Source organism: Fundulus heteroclitus, unplaced genomic scaffold, assembly GCF_011125445.2.
Source record: "Fundulus heteroclitus isolate FHET01 unplaced genomic scaffold, MU-UCD_Fhet_4.1 scaffold_45, whole genome shotgun sequence".
Classification (NCBI taxonomy): Eukaryota; Metazoa; Chordata; class Actinopteri; order Cyprinodontiformes; family Fundulidae; genus Fundulus; species Fundulus heteroclitus.
The window spans coordinates 1,792,056-1,813,053 of record NW_023396868.1 but is presented as its reverse complement, the minus strand read 5'-3'; the positions used below and the strand labels follow the sequence as shown (position 1 = coordinate 1,813,053).

The following is a 20,998-nucleotide window of genomic DNA, read 5'->3' as shown; positions in this document are numbered from 1 at the left end:
ACAATGCAGACGACTGTCCACTGTGGCTCTACGCTCTTTCAGGAGGAGTGAATGCTGCTTGGAGAGACTTGATGCAACCTGCTGGGTTTCCTTAGAGAGGAAACTTTTTCCCCAATCTGTCTGTATTATTTGATTGAATTTGGCTTTGTAAAGTGCCTTGGGATGACATGTGTTGTACATTGGTGCTGTATAAATAAAATTGAAATGAATTGAAGAAGATTCCTTGTTCTTATTCATAATTGCTGAAGAAATGGGGAAAAACAAGTAACCGCACAATACTACCAGAGCTGAACAGGAAAAATACAGTGTTTATGTTCAACAGATGTGTAAGATGGATGACGAAAGACAATTTTCATACTTAAGAATGTCGGCAAGTCACTCTGACGACCTTGTTCAATGATCACACTTTATATCCACCATGCACCCACGCAGAGCATCCTAATCTTTTCCCAGGAGAGATGAAATGAGAAAGGTGACATTTCTGTCTATCCAACTTAACCACAGCCATTCAAATCCTGACCAATCACACAAGAGTTGTCAGACATCCTGCATGAAAAAAAATCTGCTTAGATTATGACTTTGTAGAGTGCCTTGAATTTAATTTACTTATGTGTAAAGGACAAGAAGTGAGAACCCCCAAAGCAGAGCTGCGTGAACAAATATTTTGTTCATGCAGGTATAGGAGCGAGAGCAAATAGCTGACTTCTCGCAGGGTATGTAACAGTTTTTAGCCAGTGTGGTTTTTTGTTATCTTAGACTTCATCATTAATAACTCTGATGGACAAGCAAAAGTTTTCAACTTTTGCTTGTCCATCACCATTGCCCTTCTTTATTTGATGTATAAATGCTTACAATCATGCAAGTTTTATGGGTTTTTACGTAACACGCTGGGAGCAGCAGTTCTATTCACCTTTGTCGTAGTGCATTCAGCCCGAAGTCCTCAACATTCCTCTTTATAGTCATAACAATGATAAAATCCTTCTTATAATTACACACATTGATCTAGTAATGTAGAACAGATTACTAGATCAATGTGTGCTTCTGTGCTTGTTTGTCTCTCTTGTTGTGTCTCTACTCTGTCTTCTGTAACCCCAGTCGGTCGAGGCAGATGACCGTTCATACTGAGCCCGGTTCTGCTGGAGGGTTTTCCTTCCGGTTAATGGGGAGTTTTTCTTCCCACTGTCGCTTCATGCTTGCTCAGTATGAGGGATTGCAGCAAAGCCATGTACAATGCAGACGACTCTCCCTGTGGCTCTACGCTTCTCCAGGAGTGAATGCTGCTTGTCGGGACTTTGATGCAATCAACTGGTTTCCTTATATAGGACATTTTTGACCAATCTGTATAATATGATTGAATTTGATTTTGTAAAGTGCCTTGAGATGACATGTTTCATGATTTGGCGCTATGTAAATAAATTGAATTGAATTGAATTACTGAACAGTCTGCAATTATCAACAGAAAAATACTGATTTATATTCAAAGATTAATTTAAAACAAAATCTGCAAGCAGTATGAATAACTTTGGGCAAAGGCACGTTTTCTCAGACTTTTCAAAAATATTTCAATAAGGTTTTATATTCAAATTTGTGTTTTTGTTTTTGCTTTCATGGGTAGCCAAGTAGTAGGGTTCATTTTAAGTGGTGTTAATTTGATGTATTTTGAAGCATTTCCCTTGTTTTGCCTCCAGCTCTATAAGTTCTGCATGTATATGAAAATTTTAATTGGTTCATTGTCAACTAGTTAAAGTATAGTATGATGTCATTTTAGAGATATCTTACCCTTTTAAATTGCCGCAAACTGATGTAAAGTTCAGAAGAGCCTGATTATTTTTAAAGCACAATCTTAAGTGTGTGTGTGTGTGTGTGTGTGTAGGTTTTCTTCTTGCAGTTTCCCACTGCCCTGCTGTGTGGTGAGATCAGGAAAGCTTACGTTGAGTTCTGCAACGTTAGTGCGGTTGCTCTATGTGGTCTCCGTGTGGCTTCGACACATCCTGATTTCTTCACATTTGGCAGCCAACCCAACCCAGGCTCTACTGAGAACTGCTCAGCCTATGCAACTTTTCCTACACCACTTCAGCCAGACTCAATGTCCTCCGAGATGTTGGTTTCTGCTCCTGATTTCAGTCAACCCTCTGGGGTAACGGAAATCCCAATACTTGGCAGTACACTACAACCAGGGGAGTCCATTCAATTGCCTCTGTGGCTCCGAGGACCAGACCGGGAAGGAGTCCATGAAATCAACTTTCTGTTCTACTATGAGAGCACAGAGAAAGGACCGAAAATCAGGTGACAACCTTTACATTTGGACAGGATCCTTTTTCTGGTATATTTTTTGAATCTTAAGATGAATTAGATCAATCTTTGAAGGAGACTGAACAATTAACATGAGTAAAAGAGATAGTTATCCATAGGAAACTACTTTAATGTGTCCTTTAAGGCCTTGTACACATGTAGCTGGGTCTCAATAAAAATGAGTATCTCCTCCACATCGTTTGTAAAATATTGTACACATGGTATTGTTTTCAGAAACCACAATCCACACAAATCTGCACAAATATGCCACTGAGCGTTGTTTTAAACATGCCAAACACATAGGAGGCAGTGTACCACAAAGCTAAAACCTATGTCAGCCAAGGAGAAATCTTCAAAATAACCACATGGGCCCTTCAGTATTTTGAGGATGCAAAACAGCTCACCTCCAAAGCGCTCTTTCTCCTTGAATGTATTAGAGCAGTTGTGGGGATAAATAAACAAAAGGTGTCTGAATCAACGTAAAGATTAGCACCTCTCTGATAGCATAAATCTTTCAATTAATGCTATCCGAGACAATTTCATTGTCAATAACAATGGTCGTACATCTGACATTACAACCCTAAAACTCAGTTTTGCCATATACACATACAAACACAAAAACTGGGTTTTCAGAAATAATTGTTTTAGTGATGTAAATTGAGTTTCTCTGTGGAAAAGGCCAAACCCATAAAAATGTATTTTTCCAGATATCTGGTTACATGTGGACAAGACAAGTCAGCTCTACTGTCTCTACTGTCATTGAATGTAGTATGTTTGGTCAAGATTGTAGGCATTACAAAAGTAATCTTTACACTTAGAAACACAACACATACTAATTGAAACATAGATATGCAACTAGGACTAGGTGTTTTTCCCTCCCTCAGTTTATTTTCTTTCATTGTTTTTTTACACATCTTGTCTAGCTGTGTAGCACTAAAAATTGCTTTCTTATTGGCAAAGAGAGCCCAACAGATTTACTTAAATAAGTGGCACATTACTGCCATCACTATAGTGCTCTGCTTTATACGCATGCAAAAAGCTTTATTCGGCCATTATTTTGGGATTATTTAAAATTCAATGGACACAGAAAAGGTAAAGAAGAGATAAAGGTGAGGTAAAACATTAAAAGGGAGAAAAGGTGAGGAACTTAGGTTCTGAATTGGTTCTGTATATGTACTGTATTTAATGGCCTGTCATCTCTTCCTTTTAAAGTCATCGAGTGTTGCGTCACACAGTGTTTATCTGTGCCAGTCGGTCTTTGAGTGTACAGGCCTCCGCCTGCCGCAGCAGTGCTTCCCCACATCACTCTGTAGATGACAAAGGCATTGGAGGGACACTTGTTTTTATTGATGTGGAGAACGTGAATGCGGTAAGATGAACCACACCTACAGAATACACTTGGCTTATCAAGGTTGTTTTGTGCAATTTCAAACAACTTGGGTTTAATTTCCTTCATTTATCCCAGAGTGAAAGTGATGTCCATGAGTTTCACATTGTCCAGGTGTCTAGCAGCAGTCAGCACTGGTGTCTCCACAAGTATATCAATCCGTACAACAATTATGGTAAGTATGTTAAATGGGATCATCTCTGCTTGATTGTTCTCGGTGTAATGTTTTCTAAATTCTTTTTGTGTGTTTCCTAGTCTCAAAAGGTTCTAAAAGGCATTTCACAATTCACACAAAATTTTAGTAACACACGACATGCCATGCATCAACCACACACAATGAAGACGCCAGTGAGTGGTTTACTACTATATCTCAAAAGATTTGAATATTGCATAAGGGTGCAATATTTTTTTGACAGGGTTTCCCCCAGAAGATGTGCTAATCCTGGTGGTAGGTGTCGCTGTAGACTGTGGGAAGTGAGCATGCTAGTGGGGGGCAGCTTGCGTCATGCGGCGAAGGAGGGGCACAACGTGGTGTGGGTCAAACTAATAAGACCTAGCTTCTTTGCTATTTCAAACAGAAGGTGTTCTGCTGTACAGGAACTTTACTCAACGTTTTATGTCGCTCTAGAACATTGACGCTTTTAAAATAAGCAGACAACGCTTAGCTTGGAGGGGGGGGGCGACTAAGGCAAAACCCTGTTAATGATTATGGCAGATAAACAAACAGATGAAGAAAATCCAAAGTTCAATGTTTCAGAGAATTTGAATATCACATTAGACCAATAAAAAGGATTTTTTAAAGCAAAAATCTCAGGAAAGTATGTCCATTTGTATGCACTCAATAATTGGTTTAGGTACCGCGGTCACCCAGTAATTTGCGTGCCTGGACTCATGTCCACAAGTATGAGGAAGGGTTTGTTCAAAATAGTGTCCCCTCCCCCACCAAGGTCCGTCCGTCCATCCATCCATCCATCCTCTTCTCCTTATCCGGGGTCGGGTCGCGGGGGTAGCAGCTTCAGTAGGGAGGCCCAGACGTCCCTCTCCCCAGCCACTCGGGCCAGCTCCTCAGGAGGAATCCCAAGGCGTTCCCAGGCCAGCCGGGAGACATAGTCCCTCCAGCGTGTCCTGGGTCTTCCCCTGGGCCTCCTCCCGGTGGGACGTGTCTGGAACACCTCACCAGGGAGGCGTCCAGGAGGCATCCTGACCAGATGCCCGAGCCACCTCAACTGGCTCCTCTGGACGTGGAGGAGCAGCGGCTCTACTCTGAGTCCTCCCCGGATGACTGAGCTCCTCACCCTATCTCTAAGGTCCAAGGCTCCAAGCTCGGTAGTGTTAAAAACTAGCTGTTGGATTTGTAATCGCCGTGCGCAACGGAGCTGAAAACACTCTCCCTCGCTGCTGCTGTGCACATAGTGACACACAGCCACTTTCTCATGAGCGGCAGCTGTGACCAATTAACAATGTAAAGTTCTGCAACTGGGTTTTTTCTCCTCTTTCAATGTCTATCACCATAGAAATTCAGAGGAGTGAACAGGTAATTCTAGAAGTTTCTTAAACACATTTTAGTCATTATTTCTGGCATAATTTTATTGATTTATGCTGTGCACAATAATACATGTTGATTAAACACAGGGTAAAGCTTAATACCAAAGGCTTTTTCATGTGCAGAAGGAGTCCCTAAAATAGAAATCCGCTCTTTTATATGACCTGCTTCATTTTTACAAGGGTGGAAAACACATTTGGAATGGTTTTGGCACGTTTGGCTAAATTGTGCCAAAATCAGAGGTCTCACACTGCCTTCTAAAACCTCTGTGAAACAAATATGCTTCAGCTGACTGAGTCCAGATTTGCTGCAGCAATTGTCAAGATGTGGATATATAAAGTCTGAGGCTTCTCCAATGTTTTCACAAGGGTTTTCTTGTAGTTTTGCAGTGTTTATTTTGAAAAACATTTAGGCAAGGCTAAGAAAATTTGATTTTTCCTTTGTTTACCTATAAGTCATACATATAGATATTTGCAATAGTGGTTTTACTTGAACAATATTCTTTAATGCCTTAATGTCACATAAAAACTAAATTTTACATTTAAAATTTATACATTTAGAGCTTTACTTGATTTATACCAGATATGTAAATTCAGGTGGAAATCACTCCTAAAACCTTCTGGGATTAAAGGGTTAAGGTGAAGCATTCTTGGAGTTGGAGTTCTAAAGCTCTGGCTGCTCATTCTGTATTTTGTATGCTCTGATGAAGTTCTTTCTGACCGAAAGCTCAGATTACAGAGTGAAGTCTTGCTCAGATAAACTGTGTGGAAATCTTTTATTTGCTTTTGGACAATTGTTTTGCTTCCAGCACCTTTACTAAGATATATCCAGGTTGTGCAGTAGACCTGCTATGGTTAATACTTCTCTGTAAAAAAATTAAAAAAGCTGTGCTATTATTCCAACAATTACAAACAATTAACAATTACAAAATCTTAATTCAACAGGTTTCTTTAACACGACTGTAGTGTTTTTTTTTTTAAGGTTGAAAGGTAGTCACAGGATCTATGATATTTTAATCATTCTGTTCATACAACTGCTATTTTGTCTAATATCCACCTGTGTGGTGGCATTAAGACTTTGCACTTTCTCTCTCTAGATTGCAGACTGAGCAGTCGAGAAAGAGCTAAGCTATGTTTTAAGGCCATGCGATGCAAACCCCATGAAGGTACTTCATTCACAAATCACACAAGCCATCTTGGATTTATGCTTTTAAGTGAGCACAGATCTAACTGTTAGTTTTCTTAGGCTCTGATGCTGTAAAGGAATACACTTTTTCAGACCTAAATCTTGGAAATCAAAGGGTAAGATCAATTTGAATAATTTATTGTTAATGTACAATCACATGGCTGTAGACTGTGTTGCAGATGGAAAATATCAGATTAATGGCATTAAAGAAAGAAACATATGTCAAACATAAGCCTCTTTTTCATTACAAGTACCAGGATTTAAAGCCCCTGGCTTTTAAGTTTGACAGGTTTCATTGGCTAGGGGCCATCTATGTAAATGGCTCCAATGAAGTATGGGGAAGGTGTGAGGACAATTTCAGTACCACTCCAGTCCAGCAGGTAGTGGCAAGAAGACAGCATAGGTCAAACAAAGGAGAACTGAGAAGTTATATTTGTATCAAAGACATTGTATACTTAGATGGCTCATTATGTGCTGGAGCACATCCTACGTCGGGGAAAATGAAATCTTCCATATAGAAACACTAGGTGGGCTTTTGATGTGTAATGAGAAAGGTCCTATAGGCTCCTTATTTTGGCAGATAAGTAGGATTGTAGGATTTTCAATGGAATCTCTAGCCTACTATTTCTACTACTACTTAATAATGTCATGGTTTAAGAATAATTTAATATTGCCAAAACTAAGATACAATTACGTTTTGGTGTCTTTCGTGTTTTTCAATTCAAAGAATTGGCTCTAAAGCTGACAGTGGAAGCTGATTCTTAAGGATTTATCTAATGTTTTAATCTTTATCTTTTAAATTTGAAAACTGTAAAAAGGGCAAATAATTTTAATTTCAAAATTAAGTGTACTATTGAGATTCTATATAAAAGATAATTTAGGGTCCCCAGCTGTTTTTGTGGAAGGCTAATAGAAGTTGTCTTGTATTTCCCCCATGTTTCTAAGGCACCCTTAGAAACATGGGGTAGTCGTTGCATTTGTAAATCCCCTGACAATTGTAAATATTTTCTCAGATAATATCTTTTTAACTCTAAAGGAGGAAATACACCAGGCACGTAACGTAAGAGGGGCCTAATTTTTCTTGGTTGTCCAAAGTACTTAATATGTTCCTCATTTACTCATTCAGTCAAGCTTTCAAATGAACTCTTATCCTGTCTTCCAGGTGAAAAGATTATTATTTTCTATTTTTAATTTTATAGTCATAGGAATAGATATTTTAAATAACCACATTCCTACTACAAATCAGTAGTGGCGAGGAATGGCTGTACCGTGGTGATTCGTACAAGTCCGTCCCAATGATGTGACATCATACTGGCAAACTCTTCAACGTAGAAATACCAATTTCCTGCGCTTGTAGGCACACATGTCTCTGCCAGCACCTCATACCTTGAAACTTTCTGTGTGCAGATCATCAGTTCTTCCACACCATGTGGAGATTTCTTCTTCCGTTGCCTTCAGAGCTCTGAGTTTCAACAAGTGAATTTAACAACCAGGACATCCTTCAGCAGCAAAAGTCAGGGCCCTCCCCCCACTGACACTGGTTCCGACATTACAAGTATTGCCAAGAAATGTAACGAGATTGACCTTAATATAATTGTCATCTGGAAGGTATGTATACTTAATGTACTTAATGAGTGCTTTTAGTGTTTTACTTTCATCATTATCCTAACTCTGGGAGAGGTCACTGGTTTCCAAATGATCAAGCATGGTACAAAAGCTCTAGTTCTTTTTCAGCATTATGTAAAATAAATAAATGAGATGTTTTTAGATCTTGGTCCTGATTGTCAGCCTTTGCTTAATGTGCCACAGTGTTCTACTTTCTAGTGTTCTAGACTCTGTAGACTTGCTGGTTCTCATTTCAGAAATTGTTTCCGCGAAGTCTAATAATTTCTGATAATGGACAGCTCAAAGGGCATTTTTCCGCTTATACCATAGTAACTTATGAAATAAATAAATATTAAATCAATTATTAATGCTTTACATGTTTTTCACCGTTAAAATCATAACTTTTTCACAAGAAGTGGCTGAGACTTTAATATCTGTCATTGTGACGTGTCACCAAGGTAACCAGTGTCAAATGTCTTGTCGTTATCAGCTAATGGAACAATAATGTATAATAATGTAATAACGGAGCCAGAACAATAATTTAGAACAGAAGCTCCTTTTCTATTAAAAGTCTCGGGGCTTTGTCTTACCCCAGTAAACAAAAGCCTGGGGCTTTTGGGTTTTCCTGTTTCCATTAGCTAGGGGCCATTTGTCACTCGCCACAGCAAAAGTAAGAACAATTCAACATAGCGCAAACTGAGAAAAACGTGAAAAACCTTCAATTTCTGAGAAAAACTCTGGATGTTTTCAGCTTTAAATCCCCCCGACTAATATCTGCATGTCAGGGTGGGGACAGCCACGGCTCATTTGTATGCTTTTGTTTTGCCTGTTGGCTAATAAGCTCCGTGCTTGAAGAGAGCAGATAGCGACTTATGCAGCTACTTAACTCTGTTTGAAAGAGAAGCTGAGTTTCTGAGACTTATGAAGAAGAGGGGCCAAGTTGAACGGATCTGCAGCTCCACTGTGGGAGTGCATGTTAACCAGGACGCAGACGCGGGACCTGTTTCATAATCTGCCGAGTATTCATATTTTCCAGCCGACGTTAACCAAAGATGATGAAGAAAACTTTGGACTCACGTCAGAGGAGTGAGCATTAACATGAACATAAGCATTACCACACGGACATGGAGTGACTTTGAGAAGTTTAAAAAAACTTTTATGATGCACCATGCTGCAATTAAAGCCGGATATCATTCAACATTTCATTTTCAATATCCAGCATGATTTAATTGGCATATTATTTTGTTAAGTGTTTTTATGTAACACAAGACATAAAAAATCTATAGTTCTCGTGTTTCAACTGTAGGCTTAGATCAATCGTACAACAAACATAGTGTATAGGTTTGAATATCTATTCATACCTGCATAATCAGCAGACACACATCACCAACCCCCAGACTGGTCTTTGAGCTAGAAACGCATAACCTCTTGTTTTGTATGATTGATTGCTGCTACACCTGGAAGTCTGCTCCACGGGATTATTTTCTATTGTAATGGCAATGAGAAACGTTTTCTTAACAAGTGCCCATAAAATGCTTTTGAAAACTGCCTTTACAAAACAGAACAAGCAATTAAAAAGCAGCAATAGCATTGTATGTTTTTGCGTCAGCAAGTTGCATCATGCACAGAGATAAAAAAGACGTAAACTGTTTGACATTTAGCAGTTTTGTAAATAACTATTTTAATTTTTCTACTTAGTGTGTGTGTGTGTGTGTGGGGGGGGGGGGTGTAACAGATGTGGAGCGGAGACTACACTGATCTTAAAAGCTTTATGAGCTTTTTTTCTGCCACGAGTTCAGCTAGAACGGTTTTTAAGTACAATATGGCAGACTCTTGATCACAGCAAAATAAATGTTATTTAGGTTAAAGCCAGGCTATAAGTGCTGAGCAGTTCTCTCCTCCTCTTTCTCTGCCACGGCGGGAAATCACAGACTGTCTGGCCGAGTGATAAGACAGCAGCAGCAGCCATAACACTGCAGTCTTCCCAGCCAGGCTCACCTGTCAGCGGGTCTCTGCTGCTCCTGACAAGTCTGAGCAGAATTAAAACTGGCTCATAATCCTGATGAACCGACTGCCCAGATAAAGTTTGGAGGTGTACTTTCTCACCTAAAATCATCTTAAAACAACTTTTTGTGATAAATTAGGGTTATAAAATTGATGAGTTTGTAAACTCCTCATTTTGTCTCTTTACTGCTCCTTAGTCCACCCCAACACGCCCCAAGAAAGCAGAGACGTACTGGGTCGGTTGGGGGACTAAAGCCCTGGGAGAGGAAAGTGCTGCTAAATGAAGTTAGTCGGGTAAATGTGCATTGAAACGCTAGCCGTTATTCGCATAGCCCCAGAGTGGCTATGGAAAGAGGGTCAGGCTATTTGACCGGAACTTTTTTAGGTGTCCTATAACACTTTTTAATGGACACCCTGCAGCCAATCAGAATCAAGTATTCACTCAGACCATTGTATAATACAAATTTATAGGAAACTTAAAAAAAAGTTCTGGTTGAATAGCCTGATCTTAATTATTGCACTGGCTCAAACATTGGCTGGTACCAGCAATACAGTTGACACTGGTATATTAAATAGTTCTCTGAGGAGCTTCTTGTGAAAATCTTGTTGTAATATTTATTTATTTGGTGAGTGACCACGGTAAAAGCGGGATAATGACCTTCGAGGTGTCCATTATCAGAAACGAATGCACTTTGTGGAAGCAACCGTCCTCGACTCCACGTCGTTCATTAGTTTCAGATAATGACCACCACCATTATACCTTACGTATTAAACACATTAAGAGTAAAAATTGATGCTTTGTGCTTGAGTATGTATTTTGTGTGAACAGGCATATGTTGTTGAGGACAATAAACAGCTCATCTTAGAAGGCCAGCTTCATGTGGCCCTGCAGACAATTGGCAAAGAGGCCAGTTCTCTGATTCCCAAAGAGGTATTCTGTTGTTTTACCTCCGATACTAGATGCATTGTATGTTATACAGGCATTCATTAAGTGATTGCTGCTTCCTTTTATGCACATTTTTGTATTTTCAGGAAGCTCCAGAGATGATGCTTCTCAGGTTTAAATCGGACTTGCCTTCTTCAGTCATTCTGCCTTATCTAGAGCTTTCCCAACTCATCAGAACTAACCTCTGCTATCCTGAAACCTTTACACATCCGTTTGTCAAAGACAGGTGAGACAACTCTGACAACCATTCATGGTTGCTATTATATTGCAGGAATGGAGTAAAAAAAATACAAAGCTCTTGTTAAGAACATCTTTTTTGTCATCAGTGCCGAATTTTCTTAGATTATTTTTGATGTGCATATGTATGATTTTCTGATTAATATTTGAATGGTGCAATGTTGATCCACAATAAGCACTGCTGGCATTTTGTATAAACATAAAAACAAATGATTCTTGCATTTAGGATAGCGTTGTTATTGCTACTCGTTCAGCTTGAGACAGCGATGGCTTCACATCGTTCTTTACACTTTCGCACAGTGCAGAAGTAAACCATTTATCAGAAGTGTGGTCAGCTGGTACCATGGCTCCAATGTTTGAATCTTTTCCCTAAACCCCGGAACTTCCTCAACACTGTAGGGTCACCTGTCTTTGCAGGTAGATTTAGCAATGGCTGCCGTTATTTGCTTGGCCTAAGCTGGGTTTTAGCCTAGTTTCTGGTTAAACATGCAGGTAGTGCCTGAGGCTTCTGCAGAGCTGGCGTTACCTTCCGCTGCTGCTGCAACACGTGCCTGGAGAGTTGGCATTGTGGGAGATCCCATGGCATCTTGGTGGGTCGTTGGAGACATTTGTTGTGTGCTCATGGTGTTTTATTTGCCCTACAAACAGCAAGCGACTTATTTAGAACTTCTCCGTTTTTGCAAAAGCCAAAGTGTTTCAACACACGGGACCACATGATGGCTTGATTATTTCTTGCTGGCAGGCTTGTTCTTTGCCATAAGCCATGCTTTGTTTTGTGGTCTACTGGTGCATGATGATATCACAGACAGTCCTAATCGAGTAATGTTTAACATCTTTGTCATTAAAAGGGCTTAAAAATCCCTAAAAAGACTACCGCACTTAAATTCAATGCATTATTTCATAAGATTGACAGAATCAATTGATTACATTTTAAAATGATTTTAGATCGATCTATGTCGGCTGGAAGGTCAACTTCCCAAGCACAGATTGATGAAGTTAGAACCTAGGAATATAAATCGATAAATTGATGTATTAGGTCAATCGTTACACCCCTAATCAGCAATGTTAACCGCACCATTAATAAATATTTTAATTTACTGGGAGTCTGTATAAGTGGTGTTCTACACACAATCCCCAGTGTTGCAGCAACCTCAATGCTACTTAAAAATGCACATTTAATTGTTTTACATTGTGAAGAAAATACATATGCTCAGAAATAAGATAGATTACTGTAACCAGAGCTCTTAGTCTTGAACTTTAAAGGGTCTTATCTGCAGTTTTTTTGTTATGTTTTGGCTTCTCTCACAGAAAATTTCTCAATAGAGAACTATTGTTGATAAATGAACCTTTAAAAGCTGCTGTGTACTGTTACTTGATTTTAGAGTTATGTGTTAATGTGAACATTAATTTGATCCACTGGTGGTATTCAAAGCAACACCACTGCTACCTCTCACTTACTGTGGGACGTGGTGTTGCTCTGTTGCCTCTATAATGTAAGGTAATAACTATCTCTCTTTCTGCCCCTGTAGCCTTTGCTTAGTCCCAGTAACTCTGACTTTGTCCAACTGCTCCTTGGCTCAAATAGATGTCATCGTTGAACTGAGACACAAAAGCACCAGGTATGTTTCCCAACACATACAGGAAAATCTATCTGAATTAGGTTGAAGTGTTGAAGTACATTAGGTTGAAGTACAGTGGTGTTCAAAATAAGAGCAGGATTTTGAAAAATGAATAAAGCTCACAATCCTTAAATTACTTTTATTTCCAATCATGCAACTACGATTTTGCTTCAAACATGTGCTCACTCTACAGAAAGGAAAGAAAAGGCAACAATAAATATGTGTCTACACTTTACTCAAACATTTACTTTAGAAACTTGAAGAGAAAGGAAATGCAGCTTTTCTGTGAATCAATGAACAAATAATCAGCTGTATAAGCACTGCTACTGAGAGCGGCTTCACAGGTTGTCTGTCTCCCTGTACTTTGGTTATTGCTTTCTAGAATTCTACCACTCAAGGTGGCAGCTTGCTAAAGTAACCCCGTTACATTGATTCTGATTTAATCTTTTTGAAAACTGGACAGAGCCAATGAATTGAAGATATTTGTCAATGGGTTCTGCTCAGGAACAAGCTCAGCATCCTCCTCTCCTGCCCTAGACAAACAAAGAAAGCTAATCTATTAGTTGTCAGTGACTGCAGACCGGTTCCCTGTACAGCCCACATAAAGAAGCTCCTGGAGAAACTCCTGTTTGGCCTCCTGAGTAAGCAGATAAGCACATATATCTTCATTTGTACGGCACTTTGGATAAAAGCTGATAAATGCATACATTTATCAGGACCCCCTGCATTTTGCTTATGGCCGTGAAGTTGAAGTTGCCATTATACACTCACTTTAACAAACCAAATGTCATCCTGCCAAAACGGGTAGCACTGTGAGGATCATGTTTTTTTTATTATTATTTCTGCAGTGCATTTAACACAAGTTAGGCAGATTTGCTATGTCAGAAACTCCAAAAGAATCCGGTTGAGGACTCAACAATTGCTGGATCAATGACTACCTGACAAACAGGCTGCAGTTTGAGACTAAAGGTCTGTGGGTCTGACCGGGTGGTCTGCAACATAGGAGCACCTCAGGGAACTACACTCTTTGTACCCTGTACACCTTAAAGCTCCAGTACTGGCGGTGGCACATGGGCAGAAAGACGGCACCCATGTAGAAAGGCCTCAGCCCTCAACCCAGTTGTCACCGATTTCACTCCCAATCTGGAGACCTTTGCAACATGTCATTCCCTTCTTTCTTTTAACTCATTTCCTGTTTAGCAACTGTCAAATAAAGCCCAGTAGAGCCACAAAACACAAAAATAAAACTCCAGTACAAGACAAGGCTTTGTCAACTGCAGAAATACTCTCTTCAAGAGGATTACACAATGAATTTGTGATGTTTCATTAAATGAAGCATCTTATAGACAACCCTGAGCATGCTCTTCATCTGACTACAACAAATGTTTTACTTAGAGGGTTCTTCAGAACCTCTGTATAAGACAGGCTGCTGCAGAAGATCAATCCTTCCCACAGCCATTAGTGTCTACAACAACTCTGAGGAAACGTGGCTAGTATATATCATTCCTCTTTGGGAGTAATAAAGAATGTTTTTTATTTTAAATGAATTACACTAAATTTCCTATACAGATAATGGGCATCATCCATTGTGTCCTGATGCATCTCATTAATCCAGGTAGAAAAATGTAAAACTAAAAAACTTGCAGATGGACTGTGTGGAGGGACTAGGTCAAAGTGTTTGTGATCTGCACTCCAGGGATGTGATGCTGCTGACTCTCTACTGCGCCATCATTGATTGTGACTTTGCTGATTTTTCCTGAAGTCAAGGATGATCTCTTTTGTTTTGTTGCCATTCAGGACCAGATTGTTTTTCTCAAACCGGGCCTACCCGGTCCATACCCCTGCCCCAACCCCTAAATAGTCCAAAACAAGCCAGCCAGCCAGAGTTCACCTCATGAAGCCCACAGTTTTGCACTTTAAAATTCCTTTTGTTCATTCTTGTCAGGTCTGAGACTAAAACATCCTCACAAAGCCCTAAATTTTAACTCTGTGAGGCAAACTGTGGAGCAAATGAGACAGTCTTATCTCCTCTCTTTTGTCAGCCTATAGACAAATGGAAACTGCACCTCATCTTCAGTCCAGCAGGTAACAGTAATCAGAAAGCAAAGCCCTATTTTGCCTCTTTTTTTCCCCAAACAGTAAAATCTCTGACGGTAGTGGTTAGGTGGATAGAACCTATGGAGTATTTTCAGGTCATTGGTTCCCACTTCTTCTATTCTTAAATGAGCAATTGAACTTAATTCTGCATAATACTTTTGTAACTTAAGTTATTTTATTTAATTAACCACTGTTCTCACAAATGCACTGTCTGTCGTCCTGTATATGTTATCCAGCCTTTCTATAACTCTTAGGTTTTCAAAGGTCTATTAATAAATTATTTTTGTTAAATAATAGTAGCTGATGAGCAGATTTAGAGTTATTGCCTTTCATTATTCCTTAAATTGCACTGAGTCCATAAGCTGCAAAAGTTTAAATAACAATTTTACATTCTTTACAAACCTGCATCTGGCCAGAGTTGTTGCTTTACAACTCCATGATTCATTTAGAATAACTTCTTAAAATTTATTAAACCCGTTATTTGTCTTTTAATAATAATATAATAAACAGGTAAACTCAGATATCTACAGCACAAGAAATGCTTTACTACAAAAAAATAGTAGAACAAAAAAACAACAACATATTAGTCCACAGGTACAAGGAATCAATAGCTTGACTGTCTAATTCTAAGCAAATATTTACTTAAGGTAGACAGTGGAGTATGTAGGCAAGACACAGAGTGGATGCCTGGGAGCTTTTTATCCATTTTATATCCACTTTCAGCCGTGACCAACAGCTAGGACGGAGCTGAGAGGAATTCGCCGAGTGTCTGCAGTAATCAGGGTTTACCCTCTACAGATGCCTGAGAGGAGAGCACCTAGAAATGGAGCTCTGCAGCTCCGAAACCTCTGAAAGCAGATTCAAAATAGGCTCATAACCTTGATGATATGACTGCACAAATGAAGTTTTAAGGTTTACATTCTCCTTTAAAAATATCTTTAAACTACTATTTGCGATAAAGGGTAGAATATCGATAAATGTGCACACTTTACTGCTCCTGGAGGCGGAGCAGATAAAGAGTCATGCTGCACACAACCCCGCTCCTTCAACAATTCTGGGGAAAGCTGAAAAGTCCTACGTCAGAGCACGAGTTTTTATCTGTGAGAGTAATATGTGAATTTCATATTACCTGTGTAAATTTGTATAGAAACATGGAATGAGCTTTTGAAAGCCCTGGTTTTTTCACATGCAATGGAAAAACACCCAATGAATGGGTGAATGACTGTTGTGTGAAGTGCTTTGGGGTCCTCGGACTTGATAAAGCTCTATACAAGTGCAGGCCATTCACCATTTGACAGACATTCGAAAATAATTTGATAAACAAATACAAATATAAGAAGATAAGAAATTCTTTATTGTCCAATTCCTTTATTGGAAATTTGGGTGTGACAGTGGCAAAGGCACAGGCAGAGTTACACACAATTAATAGTAATAGAAAACAAACTAATCTAAAGTTAGTTCTAAATGAGCAGGGGATGAGCTTTATCAGAAACAGCAAAAATAAAAGTAAGAGATAAATGCCAGAATAAATATTGTGCAATTATTTATATGGCATACTTGGGTAAAAAAAAGATGAAATATTCAAGTTAACAGTGGAGAAAACAAATCAGCCATTTTACAAAAATAGTATGAAATAATATACAATATGCATAATAGGACAGCAGCATTTCAAAGTAGCTAAGGAATGTTCATGTGTACCTTAGCATCTCAGAGACTAAATGATTTATAATCAGATCAGAACCTGTTAACCTGCAAATTGTAAACACTGAGTCTGCTGTGAGCAGCAACCTGCCGAAGCGCTCCTTAGAGCATCTAGGATGTAGCAGTCTGTCACTAAAAAAGCTCCTTTTTGTCTGATAGATAATCGATAATTAGAAAGATTAATAAATAACAAAAATGTATTAAACAGAAAACAAGGCCAGTAAATTTAAGTGCATAATCTAAAAAACAGTTCAGCTTTTTAATAGCTGGGGGGAAGCAGGAACCAACAACATCACACAAGACGTTGTGTAGTAATGCGGTGGTTCTTGCTTCTGATAATGCAGTCTTGTTTGCCTGTTGGCAGCAGTTTATCAAGTTTGTCCAGAGTGTGTGAGGAGTCTCTGTTCCTGCAGCAGATAAGAAGAGGATCATGAACAGGTGGTCCAACAACCTTGTCAGCTCCCCTCACTATCCTCTGCTGGACCTTCTGTCTGCCATAAATTACCTGGAGAAAAATGGCAAAGAATGTAACGGAGCTACAGCGTGCAGCGCTTTTAATATCTAATTATCGGGGCCAGTCAGACATATAACAAGACATTGATTTACTATTGGTAAAATTGTTGAAGCATCTGTGGGTAATGGTTTAATTGAGTGGAGGAGCGGAAGGTGTATTTTCTGAAGGGACTGTATTTCAAACAAATTGAGTTAGAGACAATTAAATTATTTATATTAAACTATTTTATGATAAAAGTTGTATTATTGTTAACATTTCAATAGGATCAACAAGGAAACTAGTTAAACATGGCATTTGTTTTCAGGGGGCACATAATGATTTAGCTTTCATTCATTCCATGTCTTTTGCAGTTCAGAGTCTCTGGAGGTCCACAGCTCGTTTGCTTGGGTGGGTCAGACTCAGTACAAGCTACAGCTGGGCCGGCGTGAGGTGGTTAGCCTCACACTGCAAGCCTGTTTCTTTCGTGCTGGGGTCTACAACTTGAACACACCGCGGGTTTTTGCCAAGCCAGCTGAACAAAGCACAATGTGTGAAGCAAGTCAGCAAACGGCTTGTCCTGCTCTCATCATCATCAACAATGCCTGTCCTCTCTTGTCGTGAAGGGACAGTAGTCAGCGACACACCATGTGGATTTGGCTGACACAAGAACTACTTAAGGCACACCTATGACTTTGTAACAGAAATATTGGTCATAAGTGTGAAAAGTGAAACAGATGTCCACATATGAACCTTTGTTTCATCAACTAACAAACAGTGTGTGCTTTACTAGTTAACTTCCTGTCTTACACATAGCCCTCCCCTAACCTCTCCTTCCTCATCCTCCCCTAATGTGTTTGCTTGTTTATCCTGAGCAACTCTAGCTTAAACTTTTCTATGCTTGCTAACTAAAATGTCCCAGAAATGTTGGTGTCTGACCAGGTTGTTTACTTCAAATAACAGCATAGACTTAAAATTGCGGAACTGCATCAACATTTAGAGACAAAAATTCAGTTTGATTGGTGCCGTCTAGTTGGCGCAGCCACTGTTTTCATGTACTGCGGGTTGATGCTGTCTATCTGAACCCTGGAGGAATCACTTTCAAGCCACTTGAAAGTGGCTGATGTTATTTTTCAGGTATTGTAAAATCCTGTGAAGGCTGATTACATCCTGAACAGTGTAGGCAGTTTGTCTGAATACTGGGATCAAAGGCCTAAGAGTGATCAGGGATCTTTATTATAACAAACTATCAGTTGCTTTAATGTGCAACAGATTTTTTTTTCATCCAAGTACAGACGGCCTGTCTATAGACCTGACAACATTTTGGAAAATTATTTCTTTCCTGTTAGCATTTAGATGTTAAAATAAAAGTAATGATGCTGGCGAAAGGCTGTATTTTTCTTAGTATATTCAGAGTGTAGAATTATTTATCAAACAATTAATCATTAACATTAACACATATGTACAACTGGAAGTAATACTTTAAAAATCCACCATGAAATGTTTGTTGTGTACATTAACACTGTTTGAAACCACACTGCCATTTAATTAGTGAATTGGTCTGATTTATATTTTCCACCATTAAACATTAAATTAAACAATCTTATTGACCTTATTGAATTCTTTTCACTCTTTGTTTGTCTGTCTGTTTATGTCAGAGATGACATGGCATCAAAGGCCTGAGCGTGAAATCACCTGGATCCGTTATTGCTGATGATTACACCGCAGATCAAGTGTGACTTGAAGCCACGCTGTGCAGAGATAGAAAGCTCTGGCTGCCCCTCTGTATACAAACTGTTATACAATAGCCAGGACTCTCAACTCTCATGCAATGACCGTGTGACACGCATTTCACTGACTTCACACGCCACACATGGCATTTCTCGTGCATAAAAATAACAATGGGCCATATGGGCTGTGGATGATCCCTTCACATAACTGTCCATTCAGAGTGCCCCCCCACCCCCACGAATTTAGCTAGCTAGCTCGCTGCTAACTAAATATTTAACTCGGTTCCACATAACGAACAGGCTTAAATCAGAGGCAACCGGACTTTCGTTCAGTTGTTTCTGAAGACTTTTTTGACACCTAACCAGGAGTCTTTGTCATTTCTGGTGGCTCGCACTGAGCAACCTGTACTGCTGTTTCTGCTGTCTGTTCTAAATATTTAGCTAATATGCAAATTCACTTGTCTATAAGCAGAATGGATAACCAAACAGACCTCTATATACCGTAAACTCCTGCTGCTCGTGGCGAGACTGAATAGCTTCAGTCATTATAGCTCCTGAAGCCTCATTTATCCCGGCTACGTCACAAACCTATTGCTGATTGCGTGGCTCTGTGACAGCATTTAATGCAGTTGCTGTAGATTAAAGTGACCAGATTTTACAAATGAAATCTGGGGCTGGGGAGTGTGAAGGGGGCAAGGCTGACCAGTTACAAGCTGTCGTTGCGCGCAATATTTGTTTCTCATTCATACAACGCTGAAGTGTCGGGAACATTTCCAGGGACAGTTTTTGCTAGAAACAGGCTTTAAAACTAAGGACAACAGTGAAATACTGCGGTCAAGCCAGCCGAGAGTGCGCCCTTTAAAGATTAGCTTCATGCATACATGGTGCATTATAGTAACAAACCAGTAGGGATGGCTTTGCAGGTGAAAACGATAGAAATAAAGAGAAAAAGTCAAGCTTACCCTCAGAAAATGTATATTTGTGACAGTTATTACTTTCATGCAAACATACTATAACCAGAATAAATTTCATAATTTTACTATTGATAAAAAAAAAGTCAAAGTTCCATGTAATGCCAATCTAGAAAATGCTTTTGACTCATTTTCATTAATTTATTTCTCCAAAATTCTAAGACATGATAACACTTCTTCATATTATCTTACAGGGTCACTTAACCAGAATAAATATTTCAGAACTTTACTGGAGATTTTTGGAAAAAGGTTATTATTCTGGTAATTTTTTTTAAGTCACCAAAGTTTTTTTTCTGTATAACTTGTATCTTATTTCAAGACAGCATAAACAAAAATATAATAAAAACACATTAACAGCCATAAAACAAATATTAACTTCCTCTCTTATAAAAATGCAAACATTTCTCTAATAGAATCCACTGAATAAATCTAAAAGTGACCCAGCTTTTCTGGTCAGATTTGGGATTTCAGCTGGATCCATCTGCAGGGACTGTAAATGGTGCCACAAGAGTCACATTGAATATGGAAATATTCCCCGTAAATGTCAATCAAAACCATCAAAAAAATTCTTCATAAGGCCAAAGACGTACAGTACAATGAAATTTGTGTTCTAGTTTGTAGAAACGATTAGTGGCATTACACACCAGACAGGCCTTTTCACTATATTTTTAAATCTGCTCTAAAAATCCAGTCTTGTTAGCTTTTGGCGTAGCATGACTGGGCTCACTTTCTGTTTTATTCAAGTTTCTTACCACATCTTTTATGTGTTTTATATTGTATTTTACTCCAGTTGCTTGTAACATTTTATGTTTACGTAACCTCTCTATATTTGTTCAGCTCTTTGGTCAGCTGAGCTGTTTTTTAAGTGTTTATAAATAAAGTTGGCTTGGATAATATGATTGTTGTCACTTCTTAGCATGTTGGAGAAATAAATTCCTGAGAATGAGTCAAATGTATTTACTGTATAGGCATTAAGAGGAACTTCTACTTGGTATTTTTTTTCAAAAAAATCTACAATAAAATCATTAAATATTTATTCTAGTGACCTTTTAACATAACATGAAGTGTTATTGTTCTTACCTTTAGGCAATACTAGGCTGTTGCCTAGGGGCCCCAAGTTCCTTAAGGCCCAATAAAACTCCTTGTACATGTATGGTAGTACAGTTATTACTTATTTGTGCATATTAATTG

The 20,998-nt window shown here is 38.9% G+C and overlaps 1 protein-coding gene across 1 annotated transcript; it reads left to right on the top strand.

The window, feature by feature from the left end:
* The first annotated feature begins 364 nt into the window (after window positions 1-364).
* On the top strand, window positions 365-18,709 carry LOC118560550 (trafficking protein particle complex subunit 8-like). The gene is made up of 11 exons (XM_036131634.1): window positions 365-370; window positions 1,874-2,286; window positions 3,505-3,661; window positions 3,758-3,854; window positions 6,319-6,387; window positions 6,468-6,523; window positions 7,815-8,015; window positions 10,846-10,947; window positions 11,049-11,188; window positions 12,729-12,818; window positions 17,481-18,709. Exons 1-11 carry the CDS (start codon window positions 365-367, stop codon window positions 17,728-17,730), a joined length of 1,581 nt encoding a protein of 526 aa, XP_035987527.1. The 3' UTR covers window positions 17,731-18,709.
* Window positions 18,710-20,998: the final 2,289 nt, after the last annotated feature.

Bases quoted from the DNA above. Each gene is read 5' to 3' on its own strand.
- LOC118560550 (XM_036131634.1), top strand. The intron at 3,855-6,318 runs GTAAGTATGTTA...TTCTCTCTCTAG, and splicing joins CAATCCGTACAACAATTATG to ATTGCAGACTGAGCAGTCGA. The intron at 11,189-12,728 runs GTGAGACAACTC...CTGCCCCTGTAG, and splicing joins CATCCGTTTGTCAAAGACAG to CCTTTGCTTAGTCCCAGTAA.